The sequence below is a fragment of the Microtus ochrogaster genome, chromosome 22, assembly GCF_000317375.1.
Source record: "Microtus ochrogaster isolate Prairie Vole_2 chromosome 22, MicOch1.0, whole genome shotgun sequence".
Classification (NCBI taxonomy): Eukaryota; Metazoa; Chordata; class Mammalia; order Rodentia; family Cricetidae; genus Microtus; species Microtus ochrogaster.
In genome coordinates, this window is record NC_022023.1 from 853,715 (window position 1) to 870,129 (window position 16,415).

The 16,415-nt window shown below is 52.5% G+C and overlaps 1 protein-coding gene across 1 annotated transcript in view; it reads right to left on the bottom strand.

The window, feature by feature from the left end:
* Nucleotides 1–6,147: 6,147 nt before the first annotated feature.
* Arrb1 (arrestin beta 1) overlaps nt 6,148–16,415 on the bottom strand; it is a 100,514-nt gene continuing 90,246 nt past the window's right edge. The window contains exons 8-14 of the mRNA XM_026784325.1: nt 16,010–16,094; nt 15,557–15,629; nt 14,021–14,158; nt 12,795–12,878; nt 9,363–9,433; nt 8,328–8,379; nt 6,148–7,117 (exon numbers count right to left, since the gene is read on the bottom strand). Coding sequence (XP_026640126.1) covers nt 7,006–7,117; nt 8,328–8,379; nt 9,363–9,433; nt 12,795–12,878; nt 14,021–14,158; nt 15,557–15,629; nt 16,010–16,094 — 615 coding nt within the window. The 3' untranslated portion in view covers nt 6,148–7,005. The remainder of the gene's footprint in view (nt 7,118–8,327; nt 8,380–9,362; nt 9,434–12,794; nt 12,879–14,020; nt 14,159–15,556; nt 15,630–16,009; nt 16,095–16,415) is intronic.

Here is a 16,415-nt window from a genome sequence, read left to right on the forward strand (position 1 = left end):
CTCTCTCTCTCTCTCTCTCTCCCCCTCTCGGGGGCATGGCCCTCCTCTGACTTCCTTGGGTACTGAGTATACACATGCAGGCAAAATGCTCCCACACAAAAAATAAAATAAATACACCTAAGCATCAACAAAAAAAGATAAATGCCCAAGTATCCCTCCTGTCCTGCTTTGTCTGTAAGAGAACAAAAGGAATGACCCCCACATATGGCTACCCAGGAGGACAAGGCTTTGACATAAGTTGACACAATTTTTATAGGAATATGAAAAATAAATTTTCATCACATAATCATTTTTTAATTATCATATTCATGGGTCTCTTTTTTTTTCTTTCTTTCCCTTATTTTTTTTTTGAGACAGGGTCTCCCTATGTAGCTAGATGGACCCAGAACTCACTATGTAGATCAGGTTGGCCTAAAATTCAGAGATCTGCCTGCCTCTGCCTCCCGAGAGCTTGGATTAAAGGTGTGCACTACCTTGTCCAGCATACCTTTTCTTTCTTCCCTTCCTTCCTTCCTTTCTTCCTTCCTTCCTTCCTTCCTTCCTTCCTTCCTTCCTGTTTTTTGTTTGTTGTTTTTGTTTTTCAAGACAAGGTTTCTCTGTAGCTTTGGAGCCCGTCTAGCTCTTATAGACCAGGCTGGCCTTGAACTCACAGAGGTCGTCTGCCTCTGCCTCCCGAGTGCTGGGATTAAAGGCGTGTGCCACCACGGCCCACCATGCCTTCTCTTTAATTGAAAATAAGACTGTCTATTAAAATGTTGGCTGGTCCTCTCCATCTGGGTCCTTACTCTTCCCCTGGATCCCATAGCCCAGGGGAGGCAAAGCTTGGGGAACTGGAGTGACTTCAGAAAGACCTGGCAGAGCAGGCTACGGAGAACGGGCAGAGCCAGAACCAGGACTGGGCTGCGGACTGTAACTGAGGAGACAGTTAACAGACAGGAGGCAGGGTCTTCAACTCGGAAGTCAACCAGGGCTCATGGAATCCAGGCAATTCTGAGAGAGACCCAAGTCTTGGCAGCTTCCCCCTGAGACCACGAGGCTAGACGCTAGAAAAACAGGAATGGGGAAATCCCTTGGGAATCTTCGGGAGAGCCCAGAGGAGGCACAAAACCAGGGCAGTGCCGGGGCAGGCGGGCATGTCTCGGCCCCTTTCCTGCGGTCCCTGTCCTGTTGGGGCTCGAGAGACAAGAAATAAAAACACAGCCAATGTCGTCTGTCACAAAAGGCCTTTAATGGTCTCTCGTTCAAGGTCCTTTTGCTCATCTGTCCTGTTGGAGCTGAATAAACTATAATGACTTCACAGAACAAGGGCAGCCACAGGAACAACAGGTTGACCTGGATGTGGTCCAGGAATGAATGTGCCAAAAACCATCACGTCACAGAGGGTCACAGACCTGAGGCTGCCCCAGCCACCCCTCCCCACCACACCCAGGACACACATCAGCTCCCACCCCAGAAGAGGCAGCCCGGCAGCAGTTACGTCTGGACCTAACACCGAGTGGAGATGCCCAGGAAAGACAGATTATCCCCTATTTTCATTCTGCTGTGGGCTCTGTAGGTCGGCAGCCCAGGCAAGAGCCTATCCCCTCACACAGGCTGCCCCTCATAGGACCTCTTTCCTGCCCACTTAGGTCCCTTCCGGTCATCCCTGTGAGGTGGGCAGAGCCTGGTGCTAGCCCTTTACACGTAGGGAACCTGAGGTCAGTGGGGGTCTCCTAAGTCACGCTTGGACTGAACATAAACATCTTTCTCCCATGCCATGTGGTTAGCAGTGCCCTGAGCTTCATATCCTCACCTAGGATGCCAGGGAAGTCCAGGCAGGACTGTGCCAAACGCAAGCCCAAGTTTCAGCAGTGAGCTGTGGTGCAGGTGAATTCCCGTGAGCGTGCAGATCAGCACGGAAGCTGACTACAGGGGGGAATCAGCCTCTGGGGCACAAAATCCTCCTGTTGTGCACATGGGCATTCACGAGTGTGGAAGTGGGATCCTAGGAGATGCACTCAAGGAAGACATACCTAAAATGTCTCTGGAGAATCCGGCCTCACAAACACCCCCCCTCCCCGGTATATCTTTTTTTTGGGGGGGGGGATTTGAAACAGGGTTTCTCTGTAGCTTTGGTGCTGGTCCCGGACCTAGCTCTTGTAGACCAGGCTGGCCTCGAACTCCCAGACATCTGCCTGCCTCTGCCTCCCGATTGCTGGGATTAAAGGCGTGCGCCACCACCGCCCGGCTCCTGGTATATCTCTTATGTGAGCCTGGATTCCCACCCCTTGGCTGTGTGTAGAGGCCAGCCCTAGCTTCTCCTCCCATGGCCCTGCTCTTCCTGTTGAGCCACGGGGCCTTGCCTGAGAGGGAGTCCCCAGTGGGACTCCGCAGTCCCCATGCAGCACGTGTCAATATCAGGGCCAAGCCCTCCCTTCACTGAGCATAAGGTTCCAACTCATCCCCAAGCTCTGGGGTGGCTCAGTTAGAAAACAAGCCCATGTGTGTTCAAGTGCTAGGACCTGGTGACCTGAGTTCCAACACAAAGTATCTTTGCATCAGCACGCGGGAGTCACCCCAACACACAGAGAGCCAGAGGAGAGCCTGTGCTTGCTGGTCTAAGGTCAAACCTCAGAATGGCGGTCTGAAGCTTTTCTTCAAAGCAGAGTTTAAAAGTGAAACCTCGAAAGACAAGAGAGTTAAGTGCAGAGTTATTCTGGAGGAGGCAGGAATGAGGAAAAGGCCGGAGACCTGGCCTTTCGCCCCTTCCCCAACTTCCCCTGGCAGCAACCCCAGCGAGGCTGTGTGGAACACCTCCACGGTATACCTGGGGCAGACGGTGGGTCCCAGGGACCTGTGCTTTGACTGTGATTTCCCTTTTGGGGGATGACAGGTTGGTAATGTTGAGGGAGGAGGTGCTTCCCCTCCCACGGGCCTCCCTATGAAGCCAGTGTGCATGGAGGTGGCAGAGGTGTGGATCTGTCCCCACCAGTAGGCTGCTTCAGGCCAGGAGGGAGGACAGGAGTTAGAGAGCTGCCCAGATCAGGCCCAAGACAGGCTGTGTGGATAAAAATCAGAGGAGTCTCATTTGGTCCTTAACTTTAAAAAGAGTAACTATCAGAACAGGCACCTGCCTGGGTCCTGGGAGTTCAGGGTTGGAGCCTAACCCCTCTCTGGTGGATGGAAGCCACGCACACGGGCATTAGCCATTGGTGGGGGAGAGCTGTCTCTGGGGTGCGGCAGCCGCTGTGAATGGATCAGCCAGGGCTCAGCTCTCAGAGCAAGAGGACTGGGCATTCCCAAAGGTCCCCAAAGAGCTGTGCGGGTTCTGCAGGTCCTGGATAGAATCTTAGAAGAGGCAACATCTATTTCCTCTCACCCTTGGATTTCTCGGGTGGCACAAGGCTGGGTTCAGCAACCTGATCTATGGTCAGAGTCCAGGTTTCTTGGCTTCTGCAGGCTCTAGGAGGTGGGTGAATCCCGGCCCGGGACAGTCCAGGATATTTTCCCTGTCCCCCTATCACTGAAAATGCCCATGTGTCCCGGTTGCTGGGGCCCATCCTTGGACAATAGCACCTACACTTCTCCCCAGTGTGGTCGCCTAGGCCACAACAGCTAATTGCCATTATGGCTGATATCTAACCGGGAAAATCAGGACAAAAGACAGAGACTGGCAGACTGGCAAACAGAGGGCTCATTCTACGGCAAGCTTCCTGTGTGACCTCGAGCCTCATCCCTGCAGTGACAGGGCCACCTCTGTGTGGCAGGTTGCAGCCTACAGAGTGCTGGCTCCTGGCTCTCCTCTCCGCCTCATAGGAATCCCACAAACAAAGCAGACAAAGACTATTGTTCCAGTTAGTAGGGACTGAGAGGTGGCCTTGGGGACTTTCAGGACATGGTACCTCCCTTTCACTGCACCAGGTGGGAATCAGGTTGTGAGCCACACTCCAGCGGGGGCGTCTGGGCTTCAAAGCTGAAATGGCCACAGGGCCCAGCCAAGCAACTCCATCCTTATCTTTCTGGAACTGAACTCTTCTCTTGGCTGGGATACTGGGCAAGTCTGGTCACCCTCTATTGACAAGCTTTTCCCAAAGCATGCTCTTCCTGCCCAGACTGGCATCAACATATGCCCTCTGGTCTACTGGAAAGTCCCAGTGTGAGCTGTTTGGTGGCACAAGCCCAGTCCCTCAGCACAGCCAACACCACCCGAAAATGCCTGGAACCTCAGGAGGCTCCTTCACCTCCAGTTTCACTCCCAAGTACTTCCTGGCCAGGAACACTCCAGGACAGAGAAGGAATACTGGGCCATGTCATGAGATGGGGTTAGGCATGGTGTCTGCAGTAAGGAATCTAAGCCTCTTACTGAAGAGGCCAGAGACACGCTAGCCCGAGTACCTCACCCGGGATGACAGCACACTACGGTGAATGAAGTAGAGGCAAGTGACACCTAATTCCAGACTCCCATGGTGTAATTTCCACCTGGAAGGTCCACTGTGTCCAAACTCACATCGGGGCACTGTGTGGATTAGCTGTAGCCAGCGCCGTCAGTACTGCCTCTCACTTTCCCCCAGCCAGCAGCTTTCTACAGACAGGGATTCTAGGGAGAAATCCACCCCAGTGTCCACAGCACCCAGCATAAAGGAACAGAGCGGTCAACAAAGGATGGTTGGGCTGGAATCCACTTTTAGGCAGTCCTGGCTCAAAACAGAGAGAGCTCTGAGACTTCCCTGCGGCTGGAGGAATTTCAGTTGATCTGTGGGGTAAACTGAAGGGTAAGTGGGGGATGCTGAGGTGCAGGAAGTTCAAGAGATCCGCCTGAGAGACCCTTGGCTGTACAAGCTAAGGATGGGAGGGAGGTTTGCCAGGGAGGGGTTAGCTCAAATGCTAAACGGCCTTGTATCGGCTCCAAAGGTTTTAGTGGAAGCCAGTGGAGGGTACATGCTCGCTTTAAATTCAAGATTTTTATCAACTCTATAGGTGCAAAAGTACCCAGCTAGCTCTGGCAGGGCCTGGATGCCAGGAGAGTCTGCAGCTATGATTCCAGGGCTGGTCAGGGACTACAACTGCCCCAAACTGGCTCTTCTAATCTGCAAAGAGGGGCCTTGAGTTGACCATTTATGAGACATAAAAGGTGCAGGGCCAGTGAGCCTGGATCATTTCACCATGAGAAATTATTACAGTTACTGGGCACGGTGGACTGAAAACAGTTGGGATCCGATCTGTAAAAAAAAAAAAAAAAAAAGCATGAAGCCAGTGGTTGTGGGACATGCCTGTAATCCTAGCACTTGAGAAAAAGAGGATCAAGAATTCAAGATCATTCTCAGCTACATAGTAGGTGCATGGCTAGCCAGGGCTACATGATACTCTGCCTCAAAAACAAAGAAAAGTCATGGTCTCCCTTCTCAGGCAAGTACAGAACTGAGAAAAGAGAGCAGAAATTGAGATGAGATCCTCTTGCCTGCTAATCATTATATTTGATAAACCCAAGGTTGTCCACAGACTTCTCGTGCAAGCTCTGGGGCAGAGAAATCCACAGAGGCTGTGACCGCAACTTGTCATCAGACAAGGTGCACCCAGTGCTCTGCCCAGCCCTGAGTCCCCTGAGGTCCCATGAATCTCCTCTAAAGGCAGATGGGGCAGTTGGCAGCCTCAGCCCCACCCAGTAGACTAGAAGCTCAGAGAGCCACAAATTTACAGAAACTAGAACTGGAAACTCTGGGGATCATCTGGTCCGCCTACTGGCTTTCCAACAAGAAACTGAGGCCCAAAGAGGGAGAGGGAGCTGGCCCGAGGTCACACAAGTTAGCATCAAAGACCAAACAAGTATACCTTTGAATACTGTTTTACCACCTGTCTGCCCTGTTACCCTGGGAGACACCCCCGTCAAGCACACTAACACCAACTGATGGACACTGGGTACCCACGACCCCGGTAGGTACTAATGGGGTCAATTCCTCCAGGAGAGGAGGCACTCTCTTACAGGGGAGTGCATCTCTAGGGGTGCCACCTTCTGGGACGGGCTCCCTTAGCCGTAGAAATGGTGGTCTCAGGCAACACCACCCCCCCCCCAGCTTATAGGGCCAAGTCACTGTAAAACCCCTGGAGGGAGCTGGAAGATACTGGTGGTTTCAGCTGCCTGTGGCCCTCCATCCTTGCCTCCTGCAGGACTAGCCACTACAGGAAAGGAGGATGTATGCTCATCCCCTGCCCTGCCCCATCTCTTAACTCCTTCAGACAACCTTCTCGGTGGCTTCTGCTCACTGCTAGGGGCTGGTGTTTGTTAGAGACCCGCGTCCCCGCTCCGTGCCCCCACACACAGCGCAACAAAGCTAAGGTGACTGATCCTATCGGTACTGTGACAGATGTGTGGGTGCATCTGTAGCCTGCCTGAATCTAGGTGTCCGCTGGCTAGAAAGTCAGTCCGTTGCTCTTCATGTCTGGAGTCTGTGTACCTCCCTCATGAAACACAGGGACATGGACCAAGGATGAGGATGGAGGGAAAGGAGTCTCTGGTGGGCCTAGACCACAAAAAAAGCATTGAGAATCCATTCACAGTCTTGTCCTCTCCAGCCTGCAATACCCTCATCTTTTAGCTGCCAAACCGTCACCTCCTGGGACGGCAGACATCTTCCTGTGTGTTTTGGTCCATCTTGCCCAACGTCTCCACGTCTTCACACCCACCATCGCTTTGGCCTTCTGGCCACACATCCTCCCTTTTCTGCTCCCCAACTCAAGCCAAATCCCAAGGCCAGGTGGTGTGGCCTTTCTGGGAAGGAGCATGAAGAGACGGTGGACAGGTGATGGCAGAGAGATGGCTGAGGGGGATGTGCTGTGGTCCTGCTGGCATGGTGACGGGAGGCCAGCTCTGAGGCCAGAGGCTCATCACCGAGACTCGGAAGACCACTGGGGCCCCTTGGGAGAAACTGGAAGAACAAAAGGAAGGGGGAACCAGAACGGGGAGGAGACGAGAAAGCATCCGAGTGCAGATGTTGACCTGGAGCTGCCAGGGCGAGGGCCGGCTCCAGTCTATCTGTTGTTGAGGTGTGGAGAGCCAGTGCCGTCCTCCTCTTCGTCCTTGTCGTCCTTCATGCCTTTCAGCCTCTGGCGGGCAAAGTCCTCAAATACAATGTCGTCATCACTGGTGGAAGAGACAAGGAAGATGCTGTGTGTTTGCAGGGGCAGACATCAGACCCATCCAGAGGCCTGATCAGATGTGGGGAGAGGGGCTCAAGAGAGAACTACACTCTCCGGGGTCTCTGGGATGACCTCGGACAGAAAGGCACACCAGCCTGGCCTATTTATAAACCAGTTGGTAACTGTGGGGATTGTCACACATAAACTCTAAGAAGCTTGCCTCTCCACATAGAAGGGTTAGAAAAGTGAGCCCCTTCCTGAGGTGAGTAGGGGTAGCAGTGTGGCTCTGCATTGGAACCCCCAAAGAACAGGTCTAAGAAATCCCACTTCACCTTCTTAAAATCAAACCAACAAGACTGCTTTAGGGAGCATGCCTCTTTCAACCAGGAAGTTGGTTCTGGGCTCTAAGGAAGAAAAGCAGGCCCTTCCTCCTAGAAGTACTAGCTCACATGCTAACCCCAAGGATCCGAAGTAGGGGAGGGATTTTTGAGCAGGGGGGCAGAGGAAAGGGGAAAGATCTGGTTAGGTTTGCAGGACTAGGGACCGTTTCTTCTCATATAACTTAGGCCCAGTCAGAGACATAAGAGCCCCTTGCCACACAGAGTTCAGCCAACTAATGGGCTCCCTTATAGGGCAACTTGAAACTCCCGTTTCCCAGATCTCTCCAAAGGGTCAAGGAAAGGAGGCTTGGGGAGCTGGAGGGAGACAACAAGCCTGGCCCCAGAGGTGATTCAAGCCACTGAGCCAGGTCCTCTTCCTCTGGCCATTGTCTGGTGCCCCATGGCCTTCCACCGCAGGGGAATCCGAATCAGGTGGTTCTCAGGTGGCAGAGGTGATAACACCCAGACACTCTCTCCTCCACCCTTACAGGCAGCCTCCAGCAGGCATGGGTCAGGTGAGAGAGGGGAACCCAGGGTCTGAACCAGCCCCATGCCAGCCAGCTGAGTGAGCGCTGCGGATGGACGGACTGACGAGAGAAGACAGACCCCACCAATGCGGGAGGAAGAGGAACAGGCACGAAGGGTCCTTCAAAGTCACATGCAGGCAAGCAGGGTGCTGAAGAGGCGATCAGAGGTGTCACTCAGCAGACAGGTTAGACCGGCTGCTTCTCTGAGGTTAATAAGCATTTATGCAAATGACCCCTTCACCTCTCCCCCCCCCCTCCCACCTCCAGCCCCACCCAGAGACACCACAGGCAGGGAGGTTCCGCTTACTTGGTGTCAAGCTCTATGAGATTGGTGTCTACTGGAGTCTCGCTCTCTGGAACTGAACATACACAAGGCGTGTGAGGCACCCAGGGGTCAGTGGGGTGCGGGATGACCAGTGAGGGATGGGACAAGGAACCTCCTCCCCATCCTGGGACTCTTCTAGCTGAGATGATGGGGAAGGTAAGTGGGAAGCATCCCAGGCCTTAGAACACCTGGGTCTTCTCCAAAGCAGCAGATGCAGGGAGGGAGGCTCCCGTGCCCACTGAAGACCCTGCAGGAGACAGGTCTCCAGCGTGAAACACAGTAGTTTCTTGCTTGCCTGAGTTCCACTCGCTCTAAGGAGACCGTTGTTGCAGCCCTGGCTGACCTCAAGTTTGTGGTCCTCCTGCCTCACGCACCTCCCTTGGCTGGGACTGTGGGCAGGTGCTATCATGTTTGGCTATTTTTCCATCTTGTTACCTCTCTGCATTCAGAATGCCATCCGCGGCATTTCAGTCTATCTATAGGCACAGACTTCATTTGTGTGTTGTGAGCTTTAACACCCCTTTCAATGTCGTGTGACCAATCTGTTACCAATTTAAAACTTCAGCCGATATAGGAGGGACTGGGAAATGCCTTGGCAGTCAAAGAAGAACACTGTGGGTCTTGGGTTCAATTCCCAGCACTCATGGGCTACCTAACAAAACCATCTACAGTTTTAGTCCCAGGGGATCTGAAGCCCTCTTCTGAGAGCACATACACGTGTAGTACACAGGCATACGTGCAGGCGAAACACCCTTACACATAAAATGCTTAATAAAAATGAAAATCCACCCATAAAACCTGTCCTCCACTCCTAGCCTCCCTCTCCCCTGGAGGACAAGAGTCAGGGTTCTCGGTCTCCTAGCTGGGTCAAAACCAAATGTTTTGTGGGCCCTGAAAGAGTCTGGGAGATGGGGAAAGGGTGATCCTGGGCTGAGGGCTAACACAGAAAGAAGTGGGGCCCTGGGAAAACAGGGAAACTGGTAAGTCCCACCCCAGTGATCTCTGGGGCTCACTCACCTTCCCGATGTGGGGGCTCCTCTTTAGGCTTGGGGTGCATTAAGGTAAAAGGCAGCTCCACGGCTACATCACTGAAACACAATCCCAACTCAGTGAGCTCAGAGGGAGCCTCAGGCTTCTAAAAACCTGCTGCTCTGTTGGTCCGAGGCCTGGGGAGGCTCATGGGAAAGCGGCTTCAGTCTTGCTACCCTGACCACCACCTTTCCTCCTGTCTTCACGAAGAGATAGAAGCTCCTCCTCCTCCACCACCACCAAAAATAAAACAAAAAGGAAAGAAACGGAAATTCCCCCTTGCTCCTAAGGATTGTTTGGTTACCAGGGCTGGGAGCCACACCCTCTCGGGACTCACACTGTGGTCAGTGGGTAACCAAGGTGGCCTGGGGTTCTGCCCACCTCAAATCACCATGACTTCCTGATATTACCCGTCCCAGTTTTCTCCCAATCCTGCCCATCCTATCTCCCAATGCTCCCATTAAGATGCTCAGGTGACCCCAAGACCCGGCCACCTACAAGCTTCAGGGATTCCGGCTCAGAGCAGCTGCTCTGTACGCAGATTCTGGCCCCTCAGATTGTGCATGTGAGAGGAAGCATGGCCACCACTTGTCAATGACCAGGCCTTCCCTGACCTCATCCCTCACAGACAGGTTGAGGATAAGAGCAGGCACCTACATGGTACAAACTGTACCCAGCACTGTTCCAAGCCCCTCCTTAGAGTCCAACTCCTGTACTCACAAAGACCCTAGTATAATGACAGCATAGGCAAGGGCCTGGAAGCTAAGGTATGTGTACATTAAGTTTCGCCTCGTGCTGGGTGGTGGTGCACACCGTTAATCCCAGCACTCGGGAGGCAGAGGCAGGTGGATCTCTGTGAGTTTGAGGCCAGCCTGGTCTACAAGAGTTAGTTCCAGGAAAGGCTCCAAAGCTACAGAGAAACCCTATCTTGGGGTGGGGAAAAAAAAAGTTTTGCCTCAGGCTGCACAGCTACTAAGTGTAAGTGAAGAAAGATTCTGGCTCCATTGTTCACCCCCTTAATCCCTGGACGATAAACAGAGTTGGGAGAGCAATAAAAAGTAGCCCTGGAGACCCCTCTCTGCTAAGGGTGGCCTCATCCTAGAGAGCCCTCCTTAACTTATGAATGGCTTCAGAAGACACAGCCACATCTTACTGATCCTGGCCAGCTGGGAGGGGGGACATGACTGGGTGTGGTGATGGGAGCTGGTAGAAGCCAGAGTCAGTCAGTCTTCCGTGAAGCCATACAGGATGTGGCCGGCAGGACCCGGGCACCGGCTTTGCCAGGCTGTGAGTAGTGAGGGCACTGCCGGCCCCCTTCTGATATCCCAGTACCCTGCACAAGCCTGGCCACAAGTCTGGACTCAGACACGTTTTGCTAAATGACACTAAACAAGAAAATCACTTGGGGGCTGGAGAGATGGCTCAGAGGTGAAGAGCACTGGCTTCTGGCTGCTCTTCCAGAGGTCCTAAGTTCAATTCCCAGCAACCACATGGTGACTCACAACCATCTGTAATGAGGTCTGGTGCCCTCTTCTGGTGAGTGAGTGTATATGTAGACATAACACTATATATAATAAATAAATACATCTTTAAAAATGTTGACTAATAAACTATGAATGTATATGACATTTAAAAAAAAATCACTCGGTGGGCTGGAAAGATGGCTCAGAGGTTAAGAGCACTGCCTGCTCTTCCAGAGGTCCTGAGTTCAATTCCCAGCAACCATCTATGATGAGATCTGGCGCCCTCTTCTGGCCTGCAGGGATACATGCAGGAAGAATACTGTATATATAATTAATAACGAAATCTTTTTTAAAAAAATCACCCAGGCCGGGCGATGGTGGCGCACGCCTTTAATCCCAGCACTCGGGAGGCAGAGGCAGGAGGATCTCTGTGAGTTCGAGACCAGCCTGGTCTACAGAGCTAGTTCCAGGACAGGCTCCAAAGCCACAGAGAAACCCTGTCTCGAAAAACCAAAAAAAAAAAAAAAAAAAATCACCCAGATTTCGTAGAATGAGTGACATCATCGTCATGTGACATTAGGAGTTTGTGTTATCATGTCTGGGCACACACACTCCTAAGTTACTGTCTGGCTGCTGCAGGGACAATTGACTACAGTTAGCCATGAATTCTTAGTAGAGTAGATGTTTGAAAGCCAGTAAGACTGCGTATCTCTGAAGCATCCTAGAACCCCGGTCAGTAATTCAGTTGGCCCTTCTAGGGCCACTGCCTGGATCACTGCTGTCTACAAAGGTCCTGTCACTTGAGCGGGAAGAAAAGCTGGCTGAGGCGTTCTGCTCGGAGCCACATCTCCCCACTGCCCCAGGTCACTTCTAGTTGTAACGCCTCCCCAGCCTGCAAGCTGAGATAACCCTTGGATTCTTCCCTCCCAGCACCCTGTGGTTCTGATCAGCTGGATCTGTGACCCTAGGACCTGCAGGGAGGTGGACAAGGCAAGGCACAGGAGGGACTTTACCTGGATGCAAGATCTCCCAACAGGCTGAGTGGGTCAGAGGAGGCAGAGGAAGCGGTCAGGACAGAGTGCGGGGGGGGGGGGGGAGAAAAGAAAAGACATTGGTTCACTCTGCCACCCTGCCACAGAAGACCCAGGGGACACGCTCCCCACCCCTATGTGCTAACAGCTCATCTAGGGCACTGAGGGGCGGGCTGGCTTGCAGAGCCCCTAGACCCCTTACATCTGTAAGGACTAATCTCCCACTCCCAGGCTACCTAATGGCAGAAGGAAGACTTTGGGGTCACTAGGATGTGGGAAGACTGTGGGTTTTGCAAGGTCACAGAACATACGGCTGGCCACTATGTTTAGGAATGTACTGTAATATGTATTCAGTATTAACACTGCCAGCCACACAGACAACATTCTCTGTTCTATTGAGACAGGGTGTGATGCAGTCCAGGCTGACCTTGAACTCCTGATCTCTTGCTTCTCCCCCCATTCCCTGCCCCAAGTGGTACAACTTCAGGGGTGTACATTAAGGCAACACCTTAATAAATGTTACTTAGTTCTTTGGGACAATTATTTAGGCCTCATTTTCCCCACCTACAAAATGGGAAAGTCAGTCAAGTTAGCAATCCTCCAATTCAGGTCTGGGTTTCTCTGTCTCCAAGAGTGGAGTGAGGGTCCTGTACCTGAGATGTGAGGAAGGGCTTGGTAGCCCCTGAGAGTCACAGTACCCAGAATGAGGACACCGTGGCTCACACAGGCCATGCCCAATCCTCAGACCCAGACCCAGGCTAGGCTAAAGAGAAGGGGAAAGGGAGAGAGATGGAGACAGGGAGGAGCCTCAGCCAGTGGAGAAGGAAAAGGAAGTCCTCAAGTTCTGCCTCCTCTACAGGAAGATGCAGTAGAAGGGTCAGACAAACAGGCAAGACAGGGTGGGGTGCAGGGGCAACTGGACTCACCCGCCCCGAGACACCACCAGCTTCACTTTCACTTTGTAGGAAACGATGATGCCCAGGATCTCACGGTTGGCACCTTCCCTCAGCCTGCAGGGAAGACAGGGAAGCTGGTCCGTAGTTCCTTGGCAGATGGGATCTGGTTCACTGTGGCGGGCAATGGGAGGCACCCCTGTCCTTCCCTCTCCTGAGCCACTGGATCCAAGAGAGCTGTGCCCAGTGGACCGGAACTTGTAGCCTTGGGTTCTGCATAGGTCACTCTCTGTGGTACTAGAGATTAAATTCAGAGCTTCGGGTATGATGGGCAACATACCACCGAGCTATGGCCCTAGACTTTTCAGGTCCACATTGAGCTATGAGATATCCTTGCTCTGTGGCCCCAGTGCACCCTCCTCCCTGCCTTGCTAGCGCCACACAGTGCAGCGAGAGCAGGCTCTAACTGTTCTCCTGCCATTAACTTCTCTCCTGTGCATCTACACTCAGGGCCACACCGAGAGCTGGGAGTCGTGGTAGCACGGGAAGGATGTGTTCAGGAGGTGATGCCTCATCAGGGAAGTCGAGGGCAGGACAAATATGAGTCAGGGTAGAAAAGGGACAAAGAACTTGTGGGAAAAGGGCAGCCTTGAGGAGCAATTAACAATATGATGGTCTAGCCTGAGCCAAGAGTCTTGAGCTGGGAATGGTGGTCTCAGATGCAACAGGCAGAGAGCCGGATATCAGCAGAGGGCATAAGAGTTTCCTACTGTCTGGACTCTTCTAGAGTGGGACATCCCTGAAGGCCCAGCGATACCCGTGGGACAGGAATAGCCAGATGACCTTACAGTACCTCACGTGGAAGGGCCTCCAAATCTATCTCCCCAGCTCACCACCTCTTCCCCAGTCTCTCCAAGCCCCCATTTATCTCCTTCCAGGACCCTTCTAGAAGCCATTCTCTCCCCGCCAGCCTTGACAGCAGCATCAGGGACACCCCCAATTTGGGTTCAGGACTCTAGGCTAAGAGCTGCCAATCCTTGCAGGAAGTTTTTCTGTTTTGTCCCCCCAGAGCCGAATGTTAGGGCTGAGTAGTCTTTGACTGGTGAGAGCAGGGAGACAGCCTCCTTGGCTCGTCACACTCTGGGGACTGACTGGGGAAAGAGCCTGAACCTCATCCTCACAGTGGTGGGCTAAGAGGGTGGGGGGCCCACTGCAGCGAGGGCACTGGGAGCACGGGCCTTGGAGGGGTCGGTTCTCACAGAGTGCTGGAAGCCAGATTGGTATCTTCATGCTTGAGTTTTCCATCCAGGGCCAGGCCCCGCTTCTCTCGGTTGTTGGCCAGAAAGGGAGTCAGTGTGTAGACCTTGCAGAATGTCGAACTGGGAGCCACCGTGTCACTGGGAAGTAGAGAGGCAGCATGAAGATCACAGCCAGAAAACCCAGGCAAGATGTCTGACCCGGTCCTGTTCCAAAACTCCTTCCGTCAGCAAGCCTCTGTATCCCAGATGCAGTGGGTCGCTCGGGCCAGGCCTGGCTCTGGCGACCAAAAGAGGCACAGACACACCACACACGAGCAGGGCTATCCCTAGGTTAGGAGTGGCCAGGGTGCATGTTTAAATGGCCATTTATCTTTATTATTTTCTCAGTGATTAACCTTTTCTTTATATATGTATGTGTGTGTGCTTCCATTAAGCGTATGAGTACTAACGTTCATGCAATGCCCTCAGAAACCAGAAGAGGGTGTCACAGCTCCTGGACTGTGATAAGCCGTTGTGAGCTGCCTGCTGTGGATGCTGGAAAATGACCCCCAGTCCTTTGGAAGAACAGCAAGTGCTCTTAGCTAGTGAGCCATTTCATTTACTTTGTATCAGAGCATACAAACCATGAGCAAAGCTACTGAATGTCTGGAAGTCCCCACCAAGGTTCTGCCATTAAAATTTTACTTGCTGTAATGCATATCTGCAAGCAAGTACTTCAGTTGTTTATTTTTGCCTGCTGCTGTTCCGGCTCCCCCGCCCCCCCCCCCCCCCCCCCTCCCACGAGACAGATACATGAAACTAACATTGGGGTAGCCCTGGAGTAAGCCCCAGATTTGCCTCTCTGGGTGGAGCCAGGAACGTCTCAACCCCAACCCCAACCTTACAAGAAAGCATGCTGACTGCAAGTCAGGCGTCTACCCTTTCTCCAGGCTGCAGAAGCAAGCATGCCACAGAATGTGACATTCCGCTTGGGACTGAGTGCGATTGGGGCTCTGGGTCATTTCACTGTACCCCCAACACTCATCAGAAATCTATGCCTTGTGGCTTTGGGCTTTGTTCCTAATCAATAATGGATATAAGAATATCTGATAATGCAGGAACATTTGTCTTAATGATAACATATCCATCTAAAGGATACTAGAAACAATGTCAAAGTAGCAGGTGTGGTTGCTCACACCTATACCATCAGTACTGGGAGAGCTGAAGTAGAAAGATTGCCATGCACTCCAGGGAAGCCTGGGCTACATAGTGTGTTTCAGGCTAGCCTGGTCTCAGAGTAAGAACTGGCCTCAAAAACCAAAACGGGGGCCAGTGAGGTCACTCAGTGTGTAAAAGCACATGTCACCTGAGCTCTAACCTAGGACGTACGTGACAGGAGAGAGATGACTCTCACAAGTTGTGCCACAACAACAAGACCCTTCCACACCCTCTGCTGTGTCAAGAAGGTGGAGGCCCCGTCCTCTGCAGGTTGGGAAGAGATGTCTGGGCCTTGGTGTCCCATTTCACCCCTCCGGAGCTGGCCTCAAACACACTTACTCAGCCTCCTCCATTGCCACGGGGCATTTGTACTGAGCTGTGTTGAAGAGACAGATGTCTGCATACTGACGTACTGGAGAGAGAAGGGTGGGATTGAATCAGGTACATGAGTCAGGGAGCATGTACCTTAAGCTCCCTAGGGTAGGAGTGCTTAGATTAAGACAACGGCCAGGGTTTACAAAGGCCAACACCCCAGCCTCCACCCAAAGTGAAGCCCCCACTGAAGCCCAGTCCCTCCCATGGCCAAGTCTCTCCTAGGACAGCTTGGCCAGGGCCCAGAAAGCCTATGAAAAGAAGTAGCCAAAGCAATAACCCCATCGCCTGGAACACCAGCTTTGAACCACCGCTGGCTGAGAGCAGACCCGTTCCCAAAGCTACTGACGGTGGTTCACAGACTTTTAACAAAGGGCACACCTACAGCTATTCCCACCCTTGGGAGACTCCCCCAGCTACCCGAGATTTTGATCTTCTTCACAGTCTTGTTGGTGTTGTTGGTGACGTGGACATTGACGCTGATGGGTTCTCCGTGGTAATAGATCTATGAGATAAAAGACAGGCAGGCATGGGTAGGGACAACACCTGGTTATTCCAACCTCTGCTATCACTGGAATAAAAGTGCCACACAAACTACCAAGCATGTTGACTTTCAGGACCATTGTGGAGGCTTTCAAAGATGTCTGTATGAGAGGGTGACATTTCAGGACTGGGGGATGGCTTGGTCAGTAGAGAACTTGGATTGCACACACACGGGCCTGAATTTCACTTCCAGATACTTGGATTGCACACACACACAGACCTGAATTCCACCTCCAGATACTTGGATTGCACACACACGGACCTGAATTTCACCTCCAGATAC